Source organism: Bemisia tabaci, chromosome 8 (genome assembly GCF_918797505.1).
Source record: "Bemisia tabaci chromosome 8, PGI_BMITA_v3".
Classification (NCBI taxonomy): domain Eukaryota; kingdom Metazoa; phylum Arthropoda; class Insecta; order Hemiptera; family Aleyrodidae; genus Bemisia; species Bemisia tabaci.
Window position 1 is genome coordinate 40,587,811 of NC_092800.1, and position 24,208 is coordinate 40,612,018.

The window sequence follows — 24,208 nt, forward strand, 5'->3', positions numbered from 1 at the left end:
ACTAATCTTGCCAAAATCACTCTTTTTCTAAGCAGTTTGAGAGCCAGCCTTCGATGCTTACGTACTGAACAGGCGAATAAGAAGAAAGAGGAGATACTTAGTCTGGGAAAAAGGAAGCTCACAAAAAATACATTCGTATAAACAAAGGAAGCATGAAAGAGATTATCTAACTAAGAACATGAAAGAAAACGAGACAAACAATTTTAATTTGGTAAATTGTCCAACAGAGGCCGACCATCAACGGTCGAGGAGAAACTTGAGAAATCCACAATAGTAGAGGAAATATAACTCCAGTTTCTGTCTTTTTGAATCATCTGCGTGCCCGCGCATGCTTGTCATTTTTGGGGGATCCTAGAAGCTCCGAGAAGCCAGAAGTGCTGTGCTTACTTTTCAAGGTAAAATTCTACCAGCTATCTTGGCTTACAACCCCAATTTTTTAGGGTCATCCTTACTTTCTTAGGGGCTAAACCATTCACCATCATTCGATCGTTTCGCTTGATTTTCGTTCTTGTCTCGAACTGCTGTGCTAACTACTGCAACTGCGCTAAACGTAACTTGTTATCGCTGCTTCAAGAATTCTGCGGCTGACTGGTTTAGGCGCCACGTTCGGCCGGTGCCAGTACCTCGACAAATATTAAAAAGCCTATTTTTTGGGCAGATTTTCCGCATGGCGTACAGTCAATCGAACATGAAATTTTTGACTAAAACTAGCAAATGATGTTCATTTTGCCACATTTTAAATTTTAAGGGGTGCTTCTAGAAGAAAATTTTATGAGAAAACCATTGAAACCACTTTTAGAACCTCACAGTTTTGTATAAACGGCACTAGAAAAAAAAACACATTGGATCTAGAGTCCAGACTCTTGAAAACATTGACAAGAAAAAATACTCTTGATTCAATCGGATTTTTGCTTGAATCAAAAGGAAATCCGCTCAAATTAAGAGGCTTGGATTGGTTCTTGATTTAAACAAAAATCCGATTGAATCAAGAGTATTTTTCCTTGTCGATGTTTTTAAGAGTCTGGACTCTAGATCTAATGTGTTTTATTTTCCAGTGCTCAAAGTTTTGTATGAACGGAGTTATAAGCTTTCAAAGTTTCCAAATTTTGTCCGACCTCTTCTATTGACTTGATTCACCGTGTGGCCGTGTGGCGCCCGTTGAAGACCATGGCTAAAATGGCAGACTTACATACCAGCCGTACGGAAGTACTCCATTTAAACCGATGGTGCTTTAGACCTGGGGTATTATCCAGTGGCGTGGCGTGACTATATCCGGTAGGCGTTCGGTAGGTGTGTTACCTTAGGGGGGGGGGGGTCAGAAAGGTTCACTCCCCTTCCTTAAAGGGGGGTTCGGGGGGCCTCCCCCGGAAACTTTTTAAAAAATGAAGCCGCAAGTACAAGATTTTAACCCTTCCTGGTGAAAATTGAGCCGGTAAATTGTCATTGTCATCGAAATTTTGTTCTTTTTACCGATCGTTTTCCTGTAATTTATTTTGTTGAATGATAACGTATTTTCGCAACACGCACCTGCAGAGAGAGGTGGGACAGGGAGACTGGGAAACTGGGAGATGTGGCCCGCAAGCGCAGGGGGGAAGCGGAGGGCGAATCGCGGCATAGAGGAAATTCGGCGGTTCGCAAACCCCTGCGGACCACTGCTATAGGAAACAGCTGGACTGATGAGCGGCTCTCCTCTCTCGTTCTTTTCCCCTCCCTTTTCTCTCTGCTGTGTTCCCTCCGCGAGCGCGGTCCGCACTCGTCTCCGAACCCAATGCTCACGCTCCGCTCTGCGCCGCGCGCCGGTGCCTCTCCTCTCTCGTGTACCCTTTGCCCCTTCATCATTGCACCCAGGTTCTCTCTCCTCACCGTACGCAGATCATCCAAGTTCGGTAGCCGGTGCGGACCACGTGTCACAGGATTTTCTCTCTCCGCCGCGCCACATGCCGCTGTCGGAAGCCAAGCGCCCGATAATTATTTGCGACCTACTATTCTGTATTCTGTATTGCTTCCCACATTCTTAGCCATAATTTATTAGTTGTTTCAAAATATTTTAGGGTGTTCGGCGAACACTGCGAACCTATGGACGCCACGCCACTGGTATTATCAACATCGTTCGTTTCCGAGGGAGTTGATGAAATCCCTGCAGCATGACTCGACGGGACATCGGGAATTCAGCGAAGCGGCGCTTAAAAATTTACCCGCTGCAGCAGGGGCTTGATTGAGGCAGCGGAGCGAGACCCGTCTCGAATTTCCCGCCACTCCTGATGGTGAAAATGCACGCGGAACCAATCACCATCAATCTTGCCGCGCGGCCGCGCCTTCGCTAGACTGCTGGAGTCAAGCCCCATTTATCTACCGCGGCATTTAATGATTGCGGAGAGTATGCAGAGCAGAGCCAGCAAAAACCCGAAAAGATGCAAACACCAAGTTGTAGGAGAGTAGATCCGAGTGGAGCACTGGTAAAATTGCCAGATCGTTGTTTTCCAGCCGAGAGATTCCATTCCAACGTTGCAAAATTCACTCAAAAACTTCAGATTTTTTCACAGAAATGTAACTGTGTAATTCATGGCTAAACTTTTGCAGATGTTTCCGAGTTATCGCTGGAAAAATTTGAAAATTGACTCGAAAACTTCAATTTTTTTAAAGAAGTGTAACTGTGCAATTCCTGGCAAAAATTTTGCGGATTTTTCCAATTAGAGCTGGAAAAATTCACAAAATTACGCTGCATGACTCAACGGGACATCGGAAATTCAGCGAAGCGGCGCTTAAAAATTTACCCAAGATGCAGGTTTTTCCAAGTTAGAGCTGGAAAAATTCACAAAATTGACTCAAAAACTTCAATTTTTTTTGAAGAAGTATAACTGTGCAATTCCTGGCAAAAATTTTGCAGATTTTTTCAAGTTAGAGCTTGAAAAATTGACAAAATTGACAAAAAAAACTTCAATTTGTTTACAGAAGTATAACTGTGCAATTCCTGGCCAAACTTTTCCAGATTTGTCCGAGTTATCGCGGGAAAAATCAGTGAAATTTTATGCTAAACACGCTCAAAAATGTTATGGTAAAAATACAGTTTAAGTACGACTGGGCATTATGCATCGTTAAAATGCAGGTACGCGTTCTTTTGTCTGAGAAACGACGAAGCATCTATTCGCGCGTCCCGTTATTTCCGAATAATTCCTTTACTTTTCAGGGTTTCGGCTCATTAAATTTCCAGTTTTTTTAATGTTCATTTACCATGGTGTTCCATTAAAATTATTTTCGAAAAAAAAATAAAAATAAAAAAAATAAGTTAATAAAAGTGGTTGAAAAAAGTCTGTTGAAATAGAAAAAATGTCATAATCGAGCTGGAAGAAAACATTTCAAGGTTCCGTCGCGTGAAATTTCATGACTGCTCAAGGTAGGGGGCAGTATAAAAAAATATCCCAAAATAGCAAATAGTTTTTACATCCCACCAAAAAATTTTAAATTTTAAATTTTTAAGGGAAATAATTGTGTAAATTTTAATACCGCACATATGTTCGGTAATTTTAAAAGAACAGAAGAATTTGCACGATTTTAAAAACACTGTATTCACGCTGCTTTCCATTTGCAATATGCGATCCAATTATTTCGTCTAGTCAGGGCGCCTACATGAGGCTGTTTGAGAGGCTTAGAGGACAAGGCGCATAAGTGCAGTTTTTGGGAAAATTTAGATATTAATAATTTCAAGTAAAACTAGTCTTAATGCGTATTTCTGTCCAAAAATTCGATCCCAAATTCCAATTTTCAAGCATCAAAAAAGGCAGTTTGAACTTTCTTCCCACCGTATGGATCCATGTAATTTCGAAATTTCAATCGCGTATTTGAGGCCTTATATATAACAATGGCGGATGTGAAAAATTACCTTTTAGAAACAAGCTTAAAAAACTGTTTTGTTCACACACAAATTTAATATGTTTGGCTCTGGCATAATGTACAGATCTCGAAGATCACATCTCAAGAATTTTCTCAAAATTTCCTCGATGCCAAAACAGTTTTTTGAATGTGTTCCGAAAAGGTAATTTTTTACATCCGCTATTGTTACAGATAAGTCCTCATTTATGTTCTTGAAATAGCAAAACCTGCACTCATGCGCCTTGTCCTCCAAGCCCATTAATTCAACATTTAAGGGGGAAATGGTGGCAACACTGCTTTACGAGTCGACGGGGTGCATACGTCAGAGTCGGGACCCGGCGCTCCGCGAGTGAAGGGTGGAAGCGTCAAGGAAATGCACTAATTATTTATTTAGCCTTTTTTCGGTTTCGGGGTTCCCGGTTCCGTTTGGTTCCGTTCGGTTCCCGGCTGCCGCCACTCGAGAGCCAGGGCGAGTAACTTATGACCTGACGCAGTCGGATTGCAGTCGCTCCGGCTCCTGAAACGCTGAAAGCCCTCCTCCACCGCTCAGCTATTAATTGCAACCACCGCCGCACAGTCTCCGCCTTTTCGAATTCCCGACCAACCCGAATCAAGACTCGAAAGTAGCAACTCTGTCCTCATTGGTCAGGATTTTCACTTGCCAAATTACAGAAGTCCTAAAGCTCATTCTACCGTGCTAAGGAAGAACGCCGTATGAGCATTCTGCTGTTGTCAAATTTCTCCCGGCAAAATATTTATTTTTTAGGGAAGTTATGCATATACTGTATGCTAACTACTTTAGCCTGAAATGACATTTTTTCAGTCATTTTATAAAGCGATTTCGCTGATTCGACTTTTTCCATTCTCAACACGGGCCCCGTAACTAATCATCGGATAAGCTGAGTATACTGTAATAGACGGGTCAGCGGCAAGGGTCAGAATATTGAAATTCTGAATTAAATATCAAAACCACCTGGTAAACTAAGAGCAAAACCATTTGTTTTCAAACGAAACAAAGTTTCAGAAGTTATGACCAATGGACCACTAGACAGAGTACGAATTTAAGCATTCTAATACATGTTTCTTGAATAAAATTTCAGGTAAAACACGATCCGCGCAACAAAAGTTACTGAAACCAACTCTTAACGAAGATATTAACCTTTTATGACCCATTGGCTACGAGGAATTTGAACTGCCCGCCATTGTTTTTACCATGGAATCCTCGAAATTCGGATGAGCTGTGTAGCACCATGGCAGCGCGTGAATGTAATTCCACGTACATTATAGAGTGGCATCGTATTGCATTTCATGGGAAAAGGTCATGGAAAAAGAAATAGTTTAAAATGAGAATCTGCTTGTTACCTCGATTAATTTATAAGGATTCAGCGTGAAGCAACGGCAATAAAAACGCCTTCAATGAATTGAATAGGCACACCGAGCTCCCAGGAGGTTGAATAGTGGTATCACGCCCCTCAGCACATATATCTTAAGATTTTGTATTAAAAACGGTGTAGTTTTATTGCTGCTGTGGTAAAGAAAACGACTGGGTGACCCTTCGCCTTCGGACGTTGCCATATTTTCTTCGATGAAAAACAAGTTTACTTGGAAAATGTATAATATTTTTCTTCATTTTTGTTCGCAATGGACCACTAGACAAGGCACGAATTAAAGGATTCTGATACATGTTTCTTTACCAGAATTTCGCGCAAAACACGATTCTTGCAACGAAAATTACTGAAACCAACTCCTAAAGAAGATATTAACGTTTTTATTTCACATTGGTTACGAGGAATTTGCACTGCCCGCTCACAAGAAACTCACAGCTCTACGTGAGTCAAATCGCACACTACAATGGTTTCAGCAAGCTTCTCAATCGAGCAAAGTTCATTTCTCATCATGAGTTGTTCAAACTATAAGCAATTAGCTATAGCTGAGCCAAAGCGTCAAGACTGAGGTTGCCAGATTTGTATATCGCTGAGACGTTCATGATAACGTTTAGGGCGCGATGTGAATCACGTAGAGCATTGAGTTTTCACGAGCGGGTGGTTTCAATTCACGCATCAAGAATCATTAAATATCTTCGTAAGGATTAATTTTGGTGATTTTCCTTGTGCGTATCGTGTTTTACGTGAAATTTTGGTTAGGAAACATGTATCAGAATGCTAAAATTCGTACCTTGTCTAGTGGTCCATTACGTGGATGTGACGATATGTTTAAATGAGAAATGATGTTGTGAAGTCACATGTAAGGCGGCTCATTTTCTCAAATTTAAACAAACTTTTCTCCGTGGTCCTACATTGAAAACAAAAATCGTGAAAAAAATCTTGTAAACTTAGCCTATTTAATATTTTTACATTGGACATTAAAATGTTCTCCACCAAACCACGACCTTCTGAAGATGAAACAGGTGCGAAAACAGCCATCAATTATTTCTTACGAATGTCCTGCTAAATCGTCGAATGATATTCTTTCGGCAATGTAAAAAAATCGGAAATAAGGAACCGCGATCTAGGGAGTGTGCGATATTTCATTCCGCAAACGAAACAAGCCGGCCTCTTTAGTAGCAGGGACTGTAAAAAGTCTCTTAAAAAACTCGTAAATTTTAATTTAAAAACTCCTAACGAGACTGTTAAAATTACGAAGAAGGAAAGCCTTTTGGGATTTTTCTACGTAAAATTTATGAGAGGTCAAATTTAGGTACAATAATTGTTTTAAAAAAAACTCTTAAAACTGATACAATGGTTTATAATACTTTTTTGCTTAAATTTTACATAAAAAATTGTTTTACAAAATCACGTTTTTTTAAAGTTTTTTAATACATGTTTTACTCAAATTTTGCTCTTATAAATTGTATGTTTAAAAAAACCTTCTTCGTAAATGTTAACAGTGTTTTAAAGAATCCTTTAGGGACAAATTTTAACAACCGTTTCTAGTAGTGCTGAGAAATGTGAAAGCAATATATCTTACAATATCAACTATGCAAATTAGAAATTCAAATTTAAAAGGTACCAATACTACACTCATTCCCGTAATTTTGATTTCAAATTATTCCAAGTATAAAATAATTTTTTCTTATTCCTCATCTTTTGTCATGTTTAGTTATCATTTATGAAATCATTAAAAAGTGTAGAAGCCCTTTACGTATAAAAATTCAAATGTATTATAAAATACGTGAATCTGAGTTAAATCAAATTAATAGTTTTATTGTAGATTTAAGTTCTCCTTCTAACATTCTTATTTTTGAAATTTTCTCTCACGAGTCATGTATCATGAGAGATCTCTCGTGGAAATGTTGATAGTTCTATCAGGTGCAGAAGTCCGTTTACGTTGTCTACTTTTAGTTTTCCTTTGAAGAATCGAACACGGCGCGCGCCGCCGCTGGCAAAGGGCTTTTCCTCGCCTATTCCGGTTTCGAGCACAGGGCACAAGCCCAGTGACGCACTCAACTCCCGACTCGTGACCCAGTGCCACTGGCTCCTGAATTTTATTAACTGACTCCAACAGTCAGTCGGCTCGAATCGCCTTATTTTATTTATTTTTCTCCTATAAATTCTGTCTCCGGTCCCAATGTGACCGTCCACGGGAAAAGAGGCCTTTACGGATTTAAAATACATTTGGGTTGAGCTGGGTTGAAAAATCAGATTTTGAGATTTCACCGAGAAAATTTCTCTAGTTATGCCTGGATTTACAGGTTCAGATGATTGAGGCAGTCACCTCTAGGGGTGGCACATTTGGGAGGGAACAATTATTTTAGAATTGCTCGGGTATTTTCCTCTTTTAAACTAGGCGAAATTTGACTAGAAATAAGTAACAATAGCTACAAAAGGTGTGTTCTTTTTTCTTTTTAAAAAAAAAAATCCCAGCAGGAGGTAAGCAAAAATTATTTCCATTTTGTTAGAGTTTGTTCAAGCTCACCTTAAAGTAGTTGTAGAACTTCGGAGCGCCTTCATTTTTGTTTGATACCCTAAGCCTCACCGCGGAGTTGGTTTTGTTGCTTAACCCAACTCAACCTATCTTGGCTTCATAATCTTTACCGCCTACTGTTTTGGCGTAGAAAAGGAAAACAACTGAACGAGAAAACTGATGTTATGTCTTGTCTCTTATGTAACAGTACGTCATCACTAAGGTTAATCCTGTCTCTCTGTATGAGGGGCGCATGAGTGTCATAACTCAGACGGATTCGCTCTAAGCCAAGGATTCGCGTTTTTTGCTGAGTTCGGCGGTATCAATGTATCAATTGCCTTCATTCTGGTGAGTATGCAATACTCAGCATTGATGTGTGTATAGTTGCCTATGAGGCAAGTTAAACATCTCGCAATTCCAAAGAAGTCCAGTCGGAACAAAAATAATCTAATTACACTTTCGAAGACTGATTTAAAATTTCAAGTTAAAGCAAATATTTTCAGAACAATTCGTAAGCGGATTGATGTGAACATGTGTGAGCAGTCAAAGTATTTGTGAATGATTTTTTTCATAATTCCAAAATTTTAAAAAATACATCGTAAAAATACAGTGAAAATTTGAAGCTGAGTAGGAATCACGAGAAAAGATGCAAGTCAATTCAATATTATGAAGCAGACTTTATAATGTCCCGCTTGCAGCAATTGTTGCTCAGAGAAATGAAAAACCGCTTACGAAATGAAACTTGCAGGCACACCTTTCTCAAACATCTGCATTCCGTCGTAAATATTACTTGCCTGACAGAAAATTAAACTAAGCTCTACATGGAGACGTTAATACTCCATCCGTGTTTTCATCCAGACTCGTATAATTTTTATCTACTAAAACGTTGCCGAATAATTTTTTCCTCACTTAAATTTCTTTAGCGAAGCAATTGCGCCATAATTAGCAGTCGCAAAATCGTATTTTCGCAAAAAATGAGTTGAGAGTGGTTTTAAACTCAACCAGTCGCAAATTTTTGCCTGTTAAAAATTGAAAGTCGAGAAAAATATTTTGAACATGAAAATAGTCGTGAAACTTTGTCTCTACGGAACATCGAGCCTTGAATAAAACTTCAGTTCTCTTTTTCTCGCTTCAAACTTCATGAGTCTTGGCGCGCCTCTGTTAAACTCGGTCCCCAAGCGCAAACGGAGAATAAATACAGACAAAACGTATGTGTTAGGAACGAGAGAAATGACAAGAGCTTTTTAATGATTAATCGGGCAAAAAATATGCAACTTTGCCACAATTTTGCCCAAAAGAAAATATCCCAATCTTAATTTTTCATGAGAAGTTTTATCTATAAATGAGATAATTTTAGAGAAAACAATTGAGGGGTTGAAATATAAAGCGCGTAAATGCAGTTTTTTAAAAAATTGAGGTATTAATGATTTCAAGTAAAATTAATTTTAAGGCATATTCTGTGAAAAATTCGCTGCCAAATTCCAATTTTTAATCATCAAAAGGTCAGTTTGAACTTTCTTCCCGCCATAAGGACCCATGTAATTTCAATTTCAAAACTTCAAACACTCATTTCTCGAAATAGCAAAATCTCCACTTATGCACCTTATCCTGCAAGTCCATCAATTTTCAAAATAAATGTTAATGACTATGAAGGAGAAAAGTGAGAAAATTCACAATCTCACTATAGTCTATTTCAAGAGAAGTAAAAAAAATGTTGACTCTAATTGGAAAAATTTGGAACTTCTCGGCTTTGTTTTCCCCGCAAAATGGTGTGGACCCAGCATCATCTCTCCACCTTGTTTCAAAAAGAGTATGTATGATAAAAGGTCTACAAGGTGTATAAAAAAAGGACAAAAAATGTTCATTCATTACGATTTGCCTGTACTCATCTAAGAAAAGGTGCGGGAAAAGACGTATTTCTTGCTCTAAAAAGAAAAAAATTAAAGGAGATATGTGATAGAGTTTTCCAGTCAGGAAAAATTTTGCATGCTCAACGATATAATTTTTTAAAAAATTAATAATGAAGCAGTCGGAAAGTGTCATTTTTTGAATTATTTAATCGTTCCTTTGAGTTTCTCCTTATGCCTACTTTTTACGCATACATTACCTTTCTTTGCATATCATTATTGATTTTGAACATTTGAGAGTGTTGGAAGTAAACATTGTATAACTGTCTCAAAGTATCAAAATTTTAATTGAAGTCAAAAGGAATTGAATTGAATACGATGAAAAGAAAATGACTCACCGTTAAAGAAGATGAAAAGGCCAAAGATGAGGAAGAGGAAGGAGAAGTGAGAGCCCAACTGACGGAGGTTGATACCAAAAAAAGCTGATCCTGACGTCATTTTGATTCCAAGAAAAAGTCTGAGCACTGAAACTTCACTTAAAAATTGGGTAGATCCGAAAATTGATGACTTTAAAATCAACTTATAGTGTCACCGATTTTAGAAACCCGTTTCTCTGAAAGCTTAACCGGGAATTTTCTCGTGAGAAGATGCACCTATTTTTTTTCCAAAACAGCGAATGTATTTTTTTTCTTTCGGAAATTTTAAAAAAGCACCGGATCAGTTCAGGGCAAAGATAATGTTGCTGACAATTTTTCCCCCGAAAATTCAAACTCTTAGTTATTGATTGCCTAGAAAAGTCCCCCTTTTGGATATAAATAAAAAATTTACTCTTATTTTTTTTATATTCAACAAAAATGAAGACAACTAAGAATAGATGCCCGAAAAGCACATCTATTTTTTCTAAAACTTATTCTAAAAGCTTATTAAACTACGGTATTTTTAGAATTAAATTTGAAGGATAAAATCTCCAGACACGTCCTACAATCTGTCCTACGATAAATTTTCCTCAAAAAAGAGTCATTAAGCCAAATGCGCCCACAAAATAGAGACGATACTTCTTTAAAAGCTGATAGAAACTATCGAGTGGAGTTTTTCGGGCGAGTTTGGGGCTTTTTCGTGTTTTTCGAAAAAAAACGGACGCGCGAAGTTTCGGGCGAGAGTCGAAAAAAATCGGGAGCGGGTAACGAGTCAATCCGCGCGCTCCGACGGAACAGACCTGGAGCATCGCGGAGATCTGCAGGAAAAGCTCGAAAGGCTTAGTTCCAAAGCTCTCCGCTGCACCGAGGCGGCAGCACCTGTTCGCGGTGTGTGGATTGTGGACCCTCGTGCAGAGGACTTGTTAACTCCTTCCGGTAGCCAAGGTCCATGGATACCCGGCTCCTCTAAGCACCGATCGCAAGTGTCTGTTTTGACAACAGGTCTAGGTCGCATCATCCAACTTGTGCTCTTGCACAAACTTGCACGATCGATGAAATGCAGCTCTGTCTTGTTTAGCCCTGGATAGACGACCAAATTTCGAACCAATTCCGATCAAAGTAGACATGCTGATGACTGGTGGTCACCATCTACCATCAAATTTTGACGGGCCGCACTTTTTTGTTCAAAGTAAGATCAGTACGGAGTGCCACCATTCATCATTTCCTGCCACAGGAAACATTTCTGCCAAGTTTTCATTTTAAAATGAAGGAAATTAATGAGTTTAAGACTGATGACTCCCGACACTTTGATGCTACTTTGATCGGAATTGGTTCGGAAATTTGATCGTCTATCCAGGGCTTTTCGATCCAGGTGTTCTCATGATTTGATGTAGTCCAGCAGAAAGATTACATATTTTTTTTTTTTTTTTTTTTTTTTTTTTTTTTTTTTTTTTTTTTTTTTTTAAACAAAGGATCTGCGGGTTGTAGAATTTCTGGCTAATATATGTAAAAGAAACATTTTTGTTTCGAGAGTTCCATGGATACCAGTGGTGTGGCGATATATCGATAGATCTGCCATTTAAACCTATGGAAAAAGATCGATAAACTGGGTGTTCGCAGCGAACACCTTAATAATCGATTCTTTACCATAGCTTCAAATGGTGAAATATCGATAATCGATCATTCACGCCACGCCACTGATGGATACCCGGCTACTCTGAGCAAGAGGAGTCTGTTTTGACAACAGGTCTAGGTCGCATCATCCGACTTGTACTCCACTTCCAAACTTGCACGGTCGATGGGATGTCGCTCTGTGTTGTTCCGGATCCAGGTATTCTCATGCCTTGATGGAGTTTAGCAGAGAGAAGCCATTTTTTTCCTTTTTCTTTTAAACAAAGGATCTACTTGTTGCAGAATTTCTGGTTTCCGTACTTCAAAAAAAATTGTTTTGAAATTTTAAGTTTAATAAATTGAATAAACTGCGGGGGCGTAGTTTGATTATGTATGATCAAGAAAGTCAAAGCTGCACAAATCTTAATTTTTAATTTGTGTGACTTGGCTCTATCCTAAATGCAAAAAGAGTCAAGTCAATCCAGAGATAGGATCCAAGTACACCCTTGTTCGCCAAAACAATACTTGGTTTCACTGTATCAAATTCGATTCAAAATTCGTGGAAACGTTCTACAGGGCCGATTTCCATGATTTTTGTGGTTATCGACAAGAAATAGTCCCTAAATGAGCCCGCTGTAATCAGAATTTGAAAGTAGGACCCAGGTTTTTTTTATAAAAGACTAGACCAAGGAGCTTAGAAAGAGGAGAAAAATTTGAAATTTCCGCCAATGAAAAATGGCAAGAATTTCAAATTTAGTGAAAATTGAACTAAGCTGACAGAGCACAGGGGAGAATCTAATGAGCGCACGACCTGCCTTTCATTATTACACTTCATCAAGCGTTGAGAGTTCACTTATTACTTCACATTCTAAACTGTGTAATTTTAAAAATCGAATATTAAAAAAAAAATTAAAAAAAAATTAACATTGTATGAGTTTCTCCGCCAGGAAGTTCTCCACGCAAGAAATCGTTCACAACCCGCCCATCGTGGGCGCGGCGCGCCGCGGCGGCGTGCTGCCAGCGCGAAACGCCTGCAAACCTAAGGGGCTACTTCACGCATTGCGCAATGCTTGAAGTATGCCCTTAGGTTTGCAGGCGTCAGGGCGCGTTTGGAGCTGGCAGCGGCAGTACGCCGCGCCGCAGCGTGGCATAAACTTGCTCACAATTAATAGATCAGGCAGGGTGTTAAAATGTAAGCAATTTGACATCAAATTTGAAATTAGCGACTCAAAAAAAACATCAGCTGCGAAACTTTTGTGATCTTTCAGTCAATATCCGACTTATTTCTTCCTATTTTTAAGTTTTGGTCCATAGTGCGCCGCGGGCGGCGGTGCTCATGAAATTCTCCCCTGTGCTCAATCAAAATTAAGCGGGAAATGTTGAATCTTGGTCTGTTAGTGAGGTAACATAAGTAAACCGAAGGTATGCTTTTTTGATCCGAAACGCTGCGTTCCGTTCGTTCCGTTTCGTTTCAGTCTTGGCATGACGTTTGAAATAATTGCCGAATTCTATATTCAATTCTCATTGGTTTAATCGCTCCGGGCCGGAAAAAGATTGGACAAATGGACGAATTTCTGTCAAATGGAACTATGTGCACTATGATATGAGCCCTATTATGCATTTATTCTTATGAGTCTCAGGGCTCATGTCTTAACGCACATAGTTCCGTTTGGCAGAAATACGTCCAAATGAGAGTCAGGGATGAAAATCTTTGGCTTTTTTCATCGTTCTATTGTCGAAGCCGGCGTAAGAGAGCGCGAAGCGCCTTCTGGGGCTGGGCCGCATAGCGGTCAGGGGGCATAGCCCCCCTAGTTTAATTCAACGACTGTGATGACCAGGGATATTCGCTCTACCGAAGGACAGCGGTGCACTATGCCGATTATCTCAGTTTTCAATACGCAATAGCTCTATCAGTATTGAGCACGAAATAATTTAGTGTGTGGAAAGATTAGTCACAAAAAAAATCTTCAAAATGTTAAGAAAAACTCATTTAACACGAGGTATGGTGAGGGTCGCCACTGGTGGTAGTTTATATTTGGACATATTTCTGCCAAACGGAACTATGTGCATTAAGACATGAGCCCTGAGACCCATAAGAATATATGCATAACAGGGCTCACGTCTTAATGCACATAATTCCGTTTGGCAGAAGTAAGTTCATTTTTAAGTGTGTTCCCAGTGACTTCAGAGGAACTTGTAGTTGAGGAGAGCGTTGTTGCAGAGGGTCATCCTGACGAAGCCGGCCCCGGGGATCCAGCGTTGACTGGCAACGATGTCTCGGGCGGCCCAGAAGCTGAAGACGTAGGGGGCTTGGACGCAGAAGCAGACGTTGCGAACCCCCGCGAACTCCCGGCACCTGCCCCAGAGGAGCTGGTCGCACTTGTAGCGGGTGGCGCAGTTGACGAAGCGCGCCGCCGCCGCGAGGAATTTGCAGTAGCTGGTGCAGTAGTCGTCGGCCAGACTCCGCAGGAATTCGGCCGTGTCGTTGGTCTTCTTCTGGAAGGCGGTGATGAAGCAAGGGTCCAGCATCTCCGGCAGGAGTAAGTCCGTGCCCTCTTTGATGTCCACTCGATGCTGCGCGATGGCCCTTAACTGGGTTTGACGGGCCTGGCCCTACACATAACATGATTCCACTATTTTATGCGTTCATGCTAGAATCTTAAGCCCAATCCACACTATCATACTTTTCATTCAACTCTTGAGCAGAGGCGGACCCAGCAATTTGGCAACGCTGGATTCCCTCCATTTAAACCTATGTTAAATAATCGATTTTTGTCAGAGCACCTGGCCCCTCCAAAATTCGATACATTACCATAGGTAAAATTGGAAAAAACAATGTTGCCAATTTGGTGGATCCGCCAATGTTCTTGAGTGCAACTAGTCAAATGGAAAGTTAGATAGTGTGATACTGACGTGAGAAAACGACAATTTGATGAAAAATTGGACGGAAACTTGAACGTGATCCAATGGGCGCCACCAGTCGGATGGAAAGTTGAGCGGAGAGTATTTGAATCAAATTTTTTTGCTCTCAACTTTCCATCCAACTTCTCGTTCGATTACGTCGGATGAAAAGTTTGATAGTGTGAATTGGGCTTAACGAAACTTGTACCCCTGTTTGCGACGTCACAGTATTCCCGTCGTATGTCAATTTTTTACAGCATGACTTGAGACATAAATGGACCGCGTTTAACAGAAATGCACCAAGTCACATTTTGGGGGAAATTAATGGAAGAAATCGTGGTTTTGAATTGGACCAATTGAAGAACTTGGAGAACAAGGCGCATAAGTGCAGTTTTTTAAAAAATTGAGATATTCGTGAACTCAACTAAGACTAGTTTGAAAGTATATTCTGTGAAACATTCACAACTAAAATCTAACTCTAAAGCATCAAAAAGTGAGTTTCAAATTTCTTTCTCCCATATGGCCTCATGTAATTTTGAAACTTTAAACACGTGTTGCTTGAAATAACAAAACTGCATTTATGCGCCTTGTCGTCCAAGGCCCTCAATCGTAGATTTTCTCCCGTCAACAATTTAAGGTCGAGAAAAGTATTTTGAGCGTGAAAATAGTTGTTAATTTTGTCTGTCTATCCTGAACACTACGTCTTTCTCGAGGATTGAAACTGGAAACCTCTTTTTCTTGATTCAAACTTGATGCGGTTTTGAGCGTCTTTGTGAACCTCGGTCCAAATAACGTCAGGCACTTCTTCCGATTTTCTTACTCGTCCCTCCCCCGCGCCAGGTTCCCACTCTTTTCCGCACGAAGAACTCAAATCCTACGAAGACACTTTCATCTAATGTAATTTATCTCTAAATATTTATTTTTACATCCATAATTAGACATAAAAAAGGTAAACTTTTTGTCCTTTTTCAAGATTCGAATTTTTACTATTAGAAACTTCCTATTGTCCTTATTTTGTTAGGCTACGCTAAGAGGAACATATCGACGAACCTACGTTCCATTTTCCCTGTGCAAAACTCATGAATAGATACCATAATTTTGACTCGAAGGAACTCATGTTCCACTCGAAAATATGAAGGAAAAGTTTTAGGAGTACTTACTCTGTACTTAAAGAATCCTTCAAAGACTGAACGCTGGGCGTCTAGGTACATATTATTCACCACCCTGTTCATGCTGTTCACGAAGGCGGCCAGCCGAGCCATGACTGTTATGTCTGGTTTCATCACGCTTTGTAGATTCGTGATGCTCAGAAAGTTTAAGAAGCTTTCTTTACTGCTGCAGTCCAGCACTTTCTTCTCGCATAGATCGTTTACCTTGAAAGCATCACACCGAAGGATTAAAAACCTCAGAAAACCAAATTTTCTAAAATCAAAAACGTCTGCATCGTTTAAATCGATGACAAAAAAATATTATAATAACAAAACCTCTCTAGATAAAACAAGGTGGATAACAGATGGTTAATTGAGGGGTTTGGAGGACAAGGCACATAAATGCAGTTTTTGAAAAAATTGAGGAAGTAATGATTTCAGGTAAAACTAGTCCTAATATATATTATATAAAAACTTCGCTCCAAAATTCCAATTCTTCAGCATCAAAAGTCTGAACTTTCCGTTTTTCCGTCCTAAGAATGTATGTAGTTTCAATATTTCAGACAAGTATTACAAACTGCACTTATGCGCCTTGTCCTCCAAGCCTGTCAATTTTTAAACCAGCGACGAATTTACAATCAGAACATATACAATAGTCAATTCCAATTATTCACTCAGTCAAAAATCCCATGAAAAAAGAAATCTTGCGATCGAAATCATTTTCACATGAAATAAATTATACCACAAATCGCCGTTATTCTTAAATAAATTAAGGCAATTTGCAACAAAGTAAAACTATATTTTGGAATAAATAAATTTAAGAGCGTAAAATTAAATTTTGAATGTAAAAAAGTAATTAAACGTTATCGAATTGATGAAGATTTAGTTGAAACAAATAACGTCAAATAAAGTAATCTGTTAGGATTTCATTGACAACAAAATTTAAGAAAGTTGAAAGTTTTGAATGTTGATGTGACACGATTTTACTCTCTCGAAAATACGGACTTGAAAACGCCTTCATTTATCTAAGTATGCATTCCTACCGCACGGGGTGTACATTGATTTGCTGGAGACATTTTTGAAGGCGATTTCGGTTAGACAAGTTAATCGTTTTAGCTATATTAATCTGCGCCGGTCATGTGGTTCAATTTTTCGTCACAACCTCAGAATTGCAAGATAGTATAACGTTTCAAAACTGTTCATATTTGTGTTTTAGATGACTTTGATGACATTTGAACTACATTTTACAGTTAGAAACTAAAATGTCTAGCTCAACCCTTGAAACACTTATGTGAGTAGGGAAACTAATAGCACATACTTTGCTTCTAAGCTGAGCCAGAAATCGTAGTTCTTAATTGCAAAATGTAATCCATTTATCCGACTAATTTCAAGAATACAATTCGAATCTAGCGATGAACGAATGAATGAATGGATGGATGAATGAACGATTTCATGGCGTAAAAAAATGAAAATGATTGACTAGGAGGACAAGGCGCATAAGTGAAGTTTTTGTTAAATCGAGAAATACGTGTTTGAAGTTTCGAAATTACATGGATCCTCATAGCGGAAAAAAAGTTCAAATTGACTTTTTGATACTGAAAATTGGAATTTGGTAGCGAATTTTTCTCAGAATATACATTAAGACTAGTTTCACGTGAAATAATTGATATTTCAATTTTTTTCAAAAACTGCACTTCTGCACCTTGTGCTTTAAGCCCTTCATGTAGGCGCTTTGCCTGAACGAAATATTTGTTCTCTACGTATATTTAATGTATAATTGGATTACATTTTGCAATAAGGAACCACTATCTCTGGATCTTCCACATAGCACATCTCTGTATGAGGAAACCAATAGCTTCTAAGTTGTTCCCAAAATGAGCTAGAAAAAGTGGTTCCTCATGGCAAACATTGATTCAATTTACCTTCTCATCGTCATACTGGATCTTTTGGACATCTTCCCGGAAAGGAGGGTAGTCTAGAGGCTGGAAAGGGATGCCGATACGGACAGTACGAGGAGGGTCAGCGTGAGGGACTGACACCGGGTCCAACTCAACCCGAACAGCGATGAAGTTGACCGTTCTGTAGATGTTCCGGATGCGCTTCTCATCCGTGTGCCGCTCGCAATAAACATACCTCCACCATACTGCGTCATGAACCCCGTCCATTGCCGACGGGTCGTGGATGGCATGCGGGTTGCCCTCTTTCACCTGAAAGGGGGCAATTTATCAATTAAATTCATAGTACATCAGCTGCCAGAAACTAGAGGACCAATACTGCCGTGATAGCGAAGAGAGCCGTAACTGCAAAATTTTCGAAATCGAGTTTTCTTCAAAATTCGTCTATACTCTTTTAGATGAAATTACCGAGACAACTAAAACAGCAAAATTCATCCTACTTTAATGAAAATGAGACGTATAAAAAAGCCGTAAGAGCACAAAAAATGACATAGTTTTTTTCAAGACAGCCGTAAGTGCATGAGAGTCAATGAAAACAGTGCTTTCCAGTAAAGTGCCGCCCTCTTCTGTGCAGATGTGTTTGTTGTGCGTCCTAAACGCAACCACGAAAGCATGCAGAAGATAGCACGTATGGCTGTCTTGCCTAACAATAACCTAGCATGAAAATGAAAAATACCCTTTTTATGTAATGGAAATAAAATCAGTCGATTTTTCATCATCCATACAATTTCTAGAAGTCCTCCAGACGATTAGTGGCAATTTGACAAAGAACGGAGGCCTCTTTCGATGAAATGTTCTTGTCAGAAGCTTCTGAGCCCGTTTTCTCAAAACTTCATTTTTGCACTTACGGCTCTCTTCGCTATCACGGCAGAATAATTGGGTCACGTTTTATAATATGGAACTACTATTTTCATCTCTTCTTAGACACAATGTATGTGTCCTTAGCAGAGGTAGGAATCAAAATCGGAACCGAAAACCAGAACCCCTGGAACCGTAATATTTGGTTGGAATCGGAACCGGGGCCGAAAGCTGAATGAACAACCTGAGAGAAACCGGAACCGAAAATGGCGAGATTCGTAACCAATATGACAATTAGTTTAGGCTCAGTCATGTAAAGTTCCGACAAAGTCATGATTTTTGCAGCAAATTTGATTATTTTGGCCAGATATAAACAAATTAAGCTTCTACAATGGATTAAAATTAAAATTTGACACAAGATCCTCTCTTCCCGAGAGATAACAAGATAAATTCTAAAACACGCAAACCTCTTGTTTTCCTAAACGAAAAACTTGGCTCCTTTCTGCTGAACTCGAATCATTTGCTTGGTTTTCTGAATTAGAGAGATGCATCTGAATATTTCATGTGACATCACCTCACCTGTCCCGAAAGTCATCTCATCCAAATAAGCGAGGTCGTTAATCTTTTCCAGAGGGACTGAAGAATTTTGGATTTTCAAAATCATGCCAAAAACGTCACATGAAAATATTCTCGCTGAAACATACCCACATTATTTTGTGCTTTCACGGATGTGTACAGAAGTGAACTATAGGTACAAATGAAAAGATTTTACATGGGTGAGTGCTGAGTACTATGGAGGTTACATGCTTACTAACTCACAGATCTAAGTTTCTTGGGAGATCTTCTCCGGCATTCGAAAAGCCAAAGATCATTCTTGTTGCCCTGCTCATTGACCCCTTCGAACTCTACGTAGAACAGAGCGTTGGTAGATCCAAAAGAGAAACCGCAAAAAACAGCCAATAAATATGTTCCCAATTGCATTGAAGTGGACCAAAGCAGAAGACCAAGTTCTAAAAAAAGAAGGACGAGAAAGACTGTTCAAGAAACATAACCATGGACCGCTAGACAAGGTACGAAGTTGAGCATTCTGATGTATGTCTCTTAACCAAAATTTAACGTAAAACACGATTCGTGCAACGAAAATTACTGAAATTGACTCCTTACCAAGATAATGTTCCTTGACGCGTGAATTCAAACCTCCCGCTCATGAAAACACAAGGGTCTACGTACGTCAGATCGCAAACTAAACGTTACTGTGGCAGTCGCCGCGATACGGAAATATGGCTACCTCAATCTTGGCGCTTTGGCTCAGCTGTAGCATTTTTTTACACTTTGAACAATTAAGGGTGGGAAATGAACACTGTTGGCCTACCAAAACTGTTGTAGTGCGCGATTTGACTCACGTAGAGTATTGTGTTTCCTGTAACCGGGCACTTCAAATTTCCGGTAACGAATGTAAAATTAAAACGTAAATATCTTAACTAAGAGTTAATTTCAATTATTTTTGATGCAAAAATTGTATTCTACGTAAAATTCTGGTTAAGAAACGTGTATCGGAATGCTTGAATTCGTATACCTTATTTGGATCACTTTTAGCAAAAAGGAACCAGCGCATTTACATTTTTTTCAAAATCGCGCAACTTCTTTTTTTTTTCAGGAATATATGTACAGTATTAAAATTTGCACAATCATTATCCTTTAAAATCAACAATTTTTTTAGCGGAAAGCAAAAATCGTTTGGTATTCTGGGAGATTTTTCAGATAATTATGAAGAAGCAACATTTTTTCAACACTGCAATCGCGCTGGTTCCTTTTTGCTAAATGCGGTCCATTCAGTGGTCTATTAAAGGGTTTCAGGGGCGGATCCAGCAATTTGGCAACAACGAATCCCCTCCATTTAAACCTATGTTAAATAATCGATTCTTGGAGGGGCACTTGGCCCCTCCAAGAATCGATACATATCCATAGATTTAAATGGAGAAAAACGGTGTTGCCAGTTTGCTGGATCCGCCAATGAAGGGTTTAGGCCAGGATGGAAGCTTAATCAATGAAAAGAACAGTAAAACTAAGGACAAGAACCTTTCACTGATGTTTCGCTCTTCATTTCTTTCAAGCTCGATGATGGAAGGGAAAAACTTCCAATTCCTCAATGAGCATCTCAAGACAGCAGACTCGTGCTAAAATCAAAAGAATATTGCAGTATATCGATGGCTACAGTGCGAGACTACGTATCACCGTTTGTGACGTTGCAGACTGGAAACACCAATGGAAAATCATGATTTCGATTGCTCGACGTCAAACTATCGAAATCCTCTTTTCCTATTGGTCTTTCACTTTCAACTAGCGCGCTAGTTGAAACAAGCGCTAGTTTACACGCGCTAGTTACAAGCGCTGCAGCGCTTGTAACTCGCAGGTGTATCTGAGCCTTAAGAATATTCTGTATAAATTTCAAGCTATAAAGCCTCTTCGCTAAGCTTCTTCTCCTTCGAAAACATAAACTATAGGCGGAGATTTTGAAACACCGCAATATAGTTACGCGGTGTCGCACTTTAGCCCTCGATATATCGCTACACTCACGCAAAAATGGTTATAACCTCACTTGCAATCACGTCAAAATATTTGGTATTTTAGATTTTATAATAAAATCGTAACGCAGAAGCGCAAAATTATAATCTAATAATGAAACAATACACGAATTACTCACCTGATTGACTCCTTCTGCACGTCGCACAGGGAACTAACTAAGTCGGGCCTAGGGTGGCTGACTTTTAAAAGTTCAAAAGTCGATGTTCTGGCCATGGGAATTGGGAATGACGTCGAACGTTGAAAAAAGTCGGCGCGAGGTCTAATGATGGAATCCCGGCGGGAAATCGAGGAGTGGGTTTTAAAAAAAGCATCGGCTCGAGCTTTTTTGCGAACTTTTAGGGGGAAAACTGATGTCATGCAGCGACACATCCACTGAAATGCCAACGTCCAATGGTGCCTACTCATATTCTGCCTTGCTATGGAAAAACGTCGTGTAAACATTCGATAGTTGCCAAATTTCCCTCGATAAAATGGTTAATTTTCAAGAAAACTATGCTTTATTTTCCCTTGAAAATTTCAGGAACTTAGGGTGAAATCGTCGTCTCCAGTACGAAGGAACATCATTCTATTCCAAGTTTGCCAAATTGACCCAAACAATTAATTTATTTTACAAAAATGTACATATGCAATTTTCATCCATTTTTTTTTTATTTTTGCATGAAATCTGAGGAAAAATCGGTGAAATTTTCAGTTGTGGATGCCTAAGATTTTCCTAGTTAAAAACAATTTATGTGTAGAAATTTGGCAACATTGAAATGAAGTTACGTTCTTTCGTGAGGGAAACGACGAAATTGCGAAAAAAAATACCTGAACATTTGAAAGAAAAATATTCATGAGCTCACCAGAAAATTCGTATTTTATTGAAGGAAATTTGGCAACGCATGGAGGTGCATACTGCGTTTTTCCCTAACCCGTCTGCTCTTGCGCAAAATAAAATTTTCGAACGCACTCGTCGAACCTGTCACAAATCTATAAATTACTCCTGTCTGGAAATTTTTTTCGACGTAGAGGTTATGTCTTCGCACTTAGTTCGACGGAAATGGGACGCACTCCCAGTTCGATGAGGATCTAATTAGTACTAGATCTTAATTTTCCGCACGGGCGCCATTGCCTGTGGTCGCGTCAAAGTTCGTCATCGGGGGCATCCCCCGAAGATTTTCCAGTGGCCTCTGACTTTCACGCACGTTGAACGTTCGAAGCTAGTCTGCCATCATTGTGACGTATGAGCCGTCAAAAATAGTTTTTGCAATGCAGTCTCGATATTGTTCGTCATGAACTGACGTAAGACTTGCAAGTTTATTACCACCAAGAAGATCGTGCAGTGAGGAGCTTTCTGCAGCAGAAAGTTTAGCTGGGGGTCTCTCATCGATGAGCAAAGTGTAAAAATGCATGGAGAATGAAAGCACGGGGTTGATGGATGATATGGACATTTCCAATTAACTATGGTAGTACCCCAATAAAATAGATTCCTAATCCAAATTTTGCGAGACTACTACAATTGGGCGTAGCCCGATTCCGTCCCCCGATTCCGTCCTGAGTCCGATTTCGTCCCGAAATTAAAACCAGATTCCGATTCCGTCCCGGAAAAATAATTTCTAAATACAAGCGGCAACATCGCAGCAATTTAAATGGTAGCACAATAGAAGAATTAAGAAGTGATAAAAGAAACTCACCATGCGATTACGTTGAGAACCAGCTTCTGAGCAAAAATGTTGAGAAGTGTAAAATGATCGGGTGTAAAGAGCCCGATGCGTCAAACGGTAAAAAAAATAAATAAATAAAAATGGAAATATTACAGAAACATGTTAGGCGTATTTTTATGGGAAACAGCGCAAATAAAGAATAGAGAATCTTCACTGCTATCACCGAAGAGTTTGGTGATGCTCGCTTGTAGGGCCTTCATTTTTTTCAAAGTTTTAGATTGCAGAGTGGCCTCAGATTTATTCGCAGAGTTGATTAAAATTTTGGAATCTTTAAAAACTTGTTTCAGCACACCGACGTAACTGTACAGATCTGGATGGGTTTTATAAAAAGTGGAGTTATAACGGGAGTGGAAACTCTCACAGGCGTTGGTGGTTTTTGTTGGCGCTGCACTTTTCTCAGCCCAAATGCATGGTGGGAAACGAGCATCAGGCGTTATGTAATTGTCCGTCAAATAATCACAAAATTCTGTTAGTTCGTCACACTGTGGCTGAACCGACGTAAAAAAATCCACGAAAGCATCCCCTACTTCCGACGGGTCCAGGAAGGGTAACCCGAAAATACGACGCAAAAAAGTACCGATTTCTGAAGAAGGGTCTCGGAAAAAAGGAGTTAAACGCACTTCCTGAATTTTTCGCCACCACGCCTGCCCCAAGTGGAAACGGCAACCACTGGAAATTGCTGCGATGTTGCCGCTTATATTTAGAAATTATTTTTCCGGGACGGAATCGGAATCTGGTTTTAATTTCGGGACGGAATCGGACTCGGGACGGAATCGGGGGACGGAATCGGGCGATCCCGCTACAATTGGACCGCGTTAAGCAGAAAGGAACCAAGCCACATTAGCTATTGCCAAATTTAATTGGGCAATTTAATTTTTCACATGAAAACGGTTGTGCGGATTTTCGTGCAAATTTCAGTGGAAATTCTCTATGGTGCGAAGCGAATTCCTTAAAATTTTCAAAGAAATCCGAACGAACGTTCTCTCGTAAAAAAATTAATTGCCCAGTTAAACTTGGCAATAGCTAATGTGGCTTGGTTCCTTTCTGATAAACTCGGTCCAATTAATTGGAAACGTCCATATCATCCAACAAATTGGAGTAGTAGAAATACTTTTGAAGTCAGTACAAGAGTTTGTAAAAAAAAAAATTAACTAAATTTTGGACTCTTTTGCGCTTTTGTGTGCAAAAATGTGCGCAAGTGAATTCAAAACATAGCTTAAATTGTTTAAATTGGAGTTAGTACCACAACTTTAGGGGATAACCCTTGACACTTTTTTTCCGTGCGCTTCCCTCAGTTTAAGATGTTGAAAATTCTAGCAATGTTCAATCTGTACATTGGATTTAATTTATTTTCATCAATTGAAAACTGTTTTGAGTCCGTTTTAACCCTTTATTGCATAGCGTTGCATGAAAGCAACAAATGGTTTTCAGCTTTATTTCTGTGCTGGAGTATTAAATTGAATCAAAGCA

At 39.4% G+C, this 24,208-nt stretch overlaps 2 protein-coding genes across 4 annotated transcripts in view; both read right to left on the reverse strand.

Moving 5' to 3' along the window:
- LOC109038362 (uncharacterized) overlaps nt 1-10,844 on the reverse strand; it is a 378,939-nt gene extending 368,095 nt beyond the window's left edge. The window contains exon 1 of the mRNA XM_019053400.2: nt 10,019-10,844. Within this exon, the coding sequence (XP_018908945.2) occupies nt 10,019-10,118 (100 nt within the window). The 5' untranslated portion in view covers nt 10,119-10,844. The remainder of the gene's footprint in view (nt 1-10,018) is intronic.
- Nucleotides 10,845-11,920: 1,076 nt separating this feature from the next.
- Nucleotides 11,921-23,431, reverse strand: LOC109038334 (uncharacterized). Of its 3 annotated transcripts, none has more exons than XM_072303798.1 (5): nt 21,154-21,431; nt 19,269-19,459; nt 17,619-17,903; nt 15,709-15,921; nt 11,927-14,260 (listed from the first exon to the last, which is right to left on the reverse strand). In XM_072303798.1, the coding sequence occupies exons 2-5, from the start codon at nt 19,428-19,430 to the stop codon at nt 13,832-13,834; spliced, it is 1,089 nt and encodes a 362-aa protein (XP_072159899.1). In that variant the 5' UTR covers nt 19,431-19,459; nt 21,154-21,431; the 3' UTR covers nt 11,927-13,831. The 3 variants fall into 3 exon arrangements, with proteins under 3 accessions (XP_072159900.1, XP_072159899.1, XP_072159898.1); XM_072303797.1 differs by lacking the exon at nt 21,154-21,431 and adding an exon at nt 22,709-23,430 and having other exon boundaries at nt 11,928-14,260; XM_072303799.1 differs by lacking the exons at nt 19,269-19,459; nt 21,154-21,431 and adding an exon at nt 22,709-23,431 and having other exon boundaries at nt 11,921-14,260.
- Nucleotides 23,432-24,208: the final 777 nt, after the last annotated feature.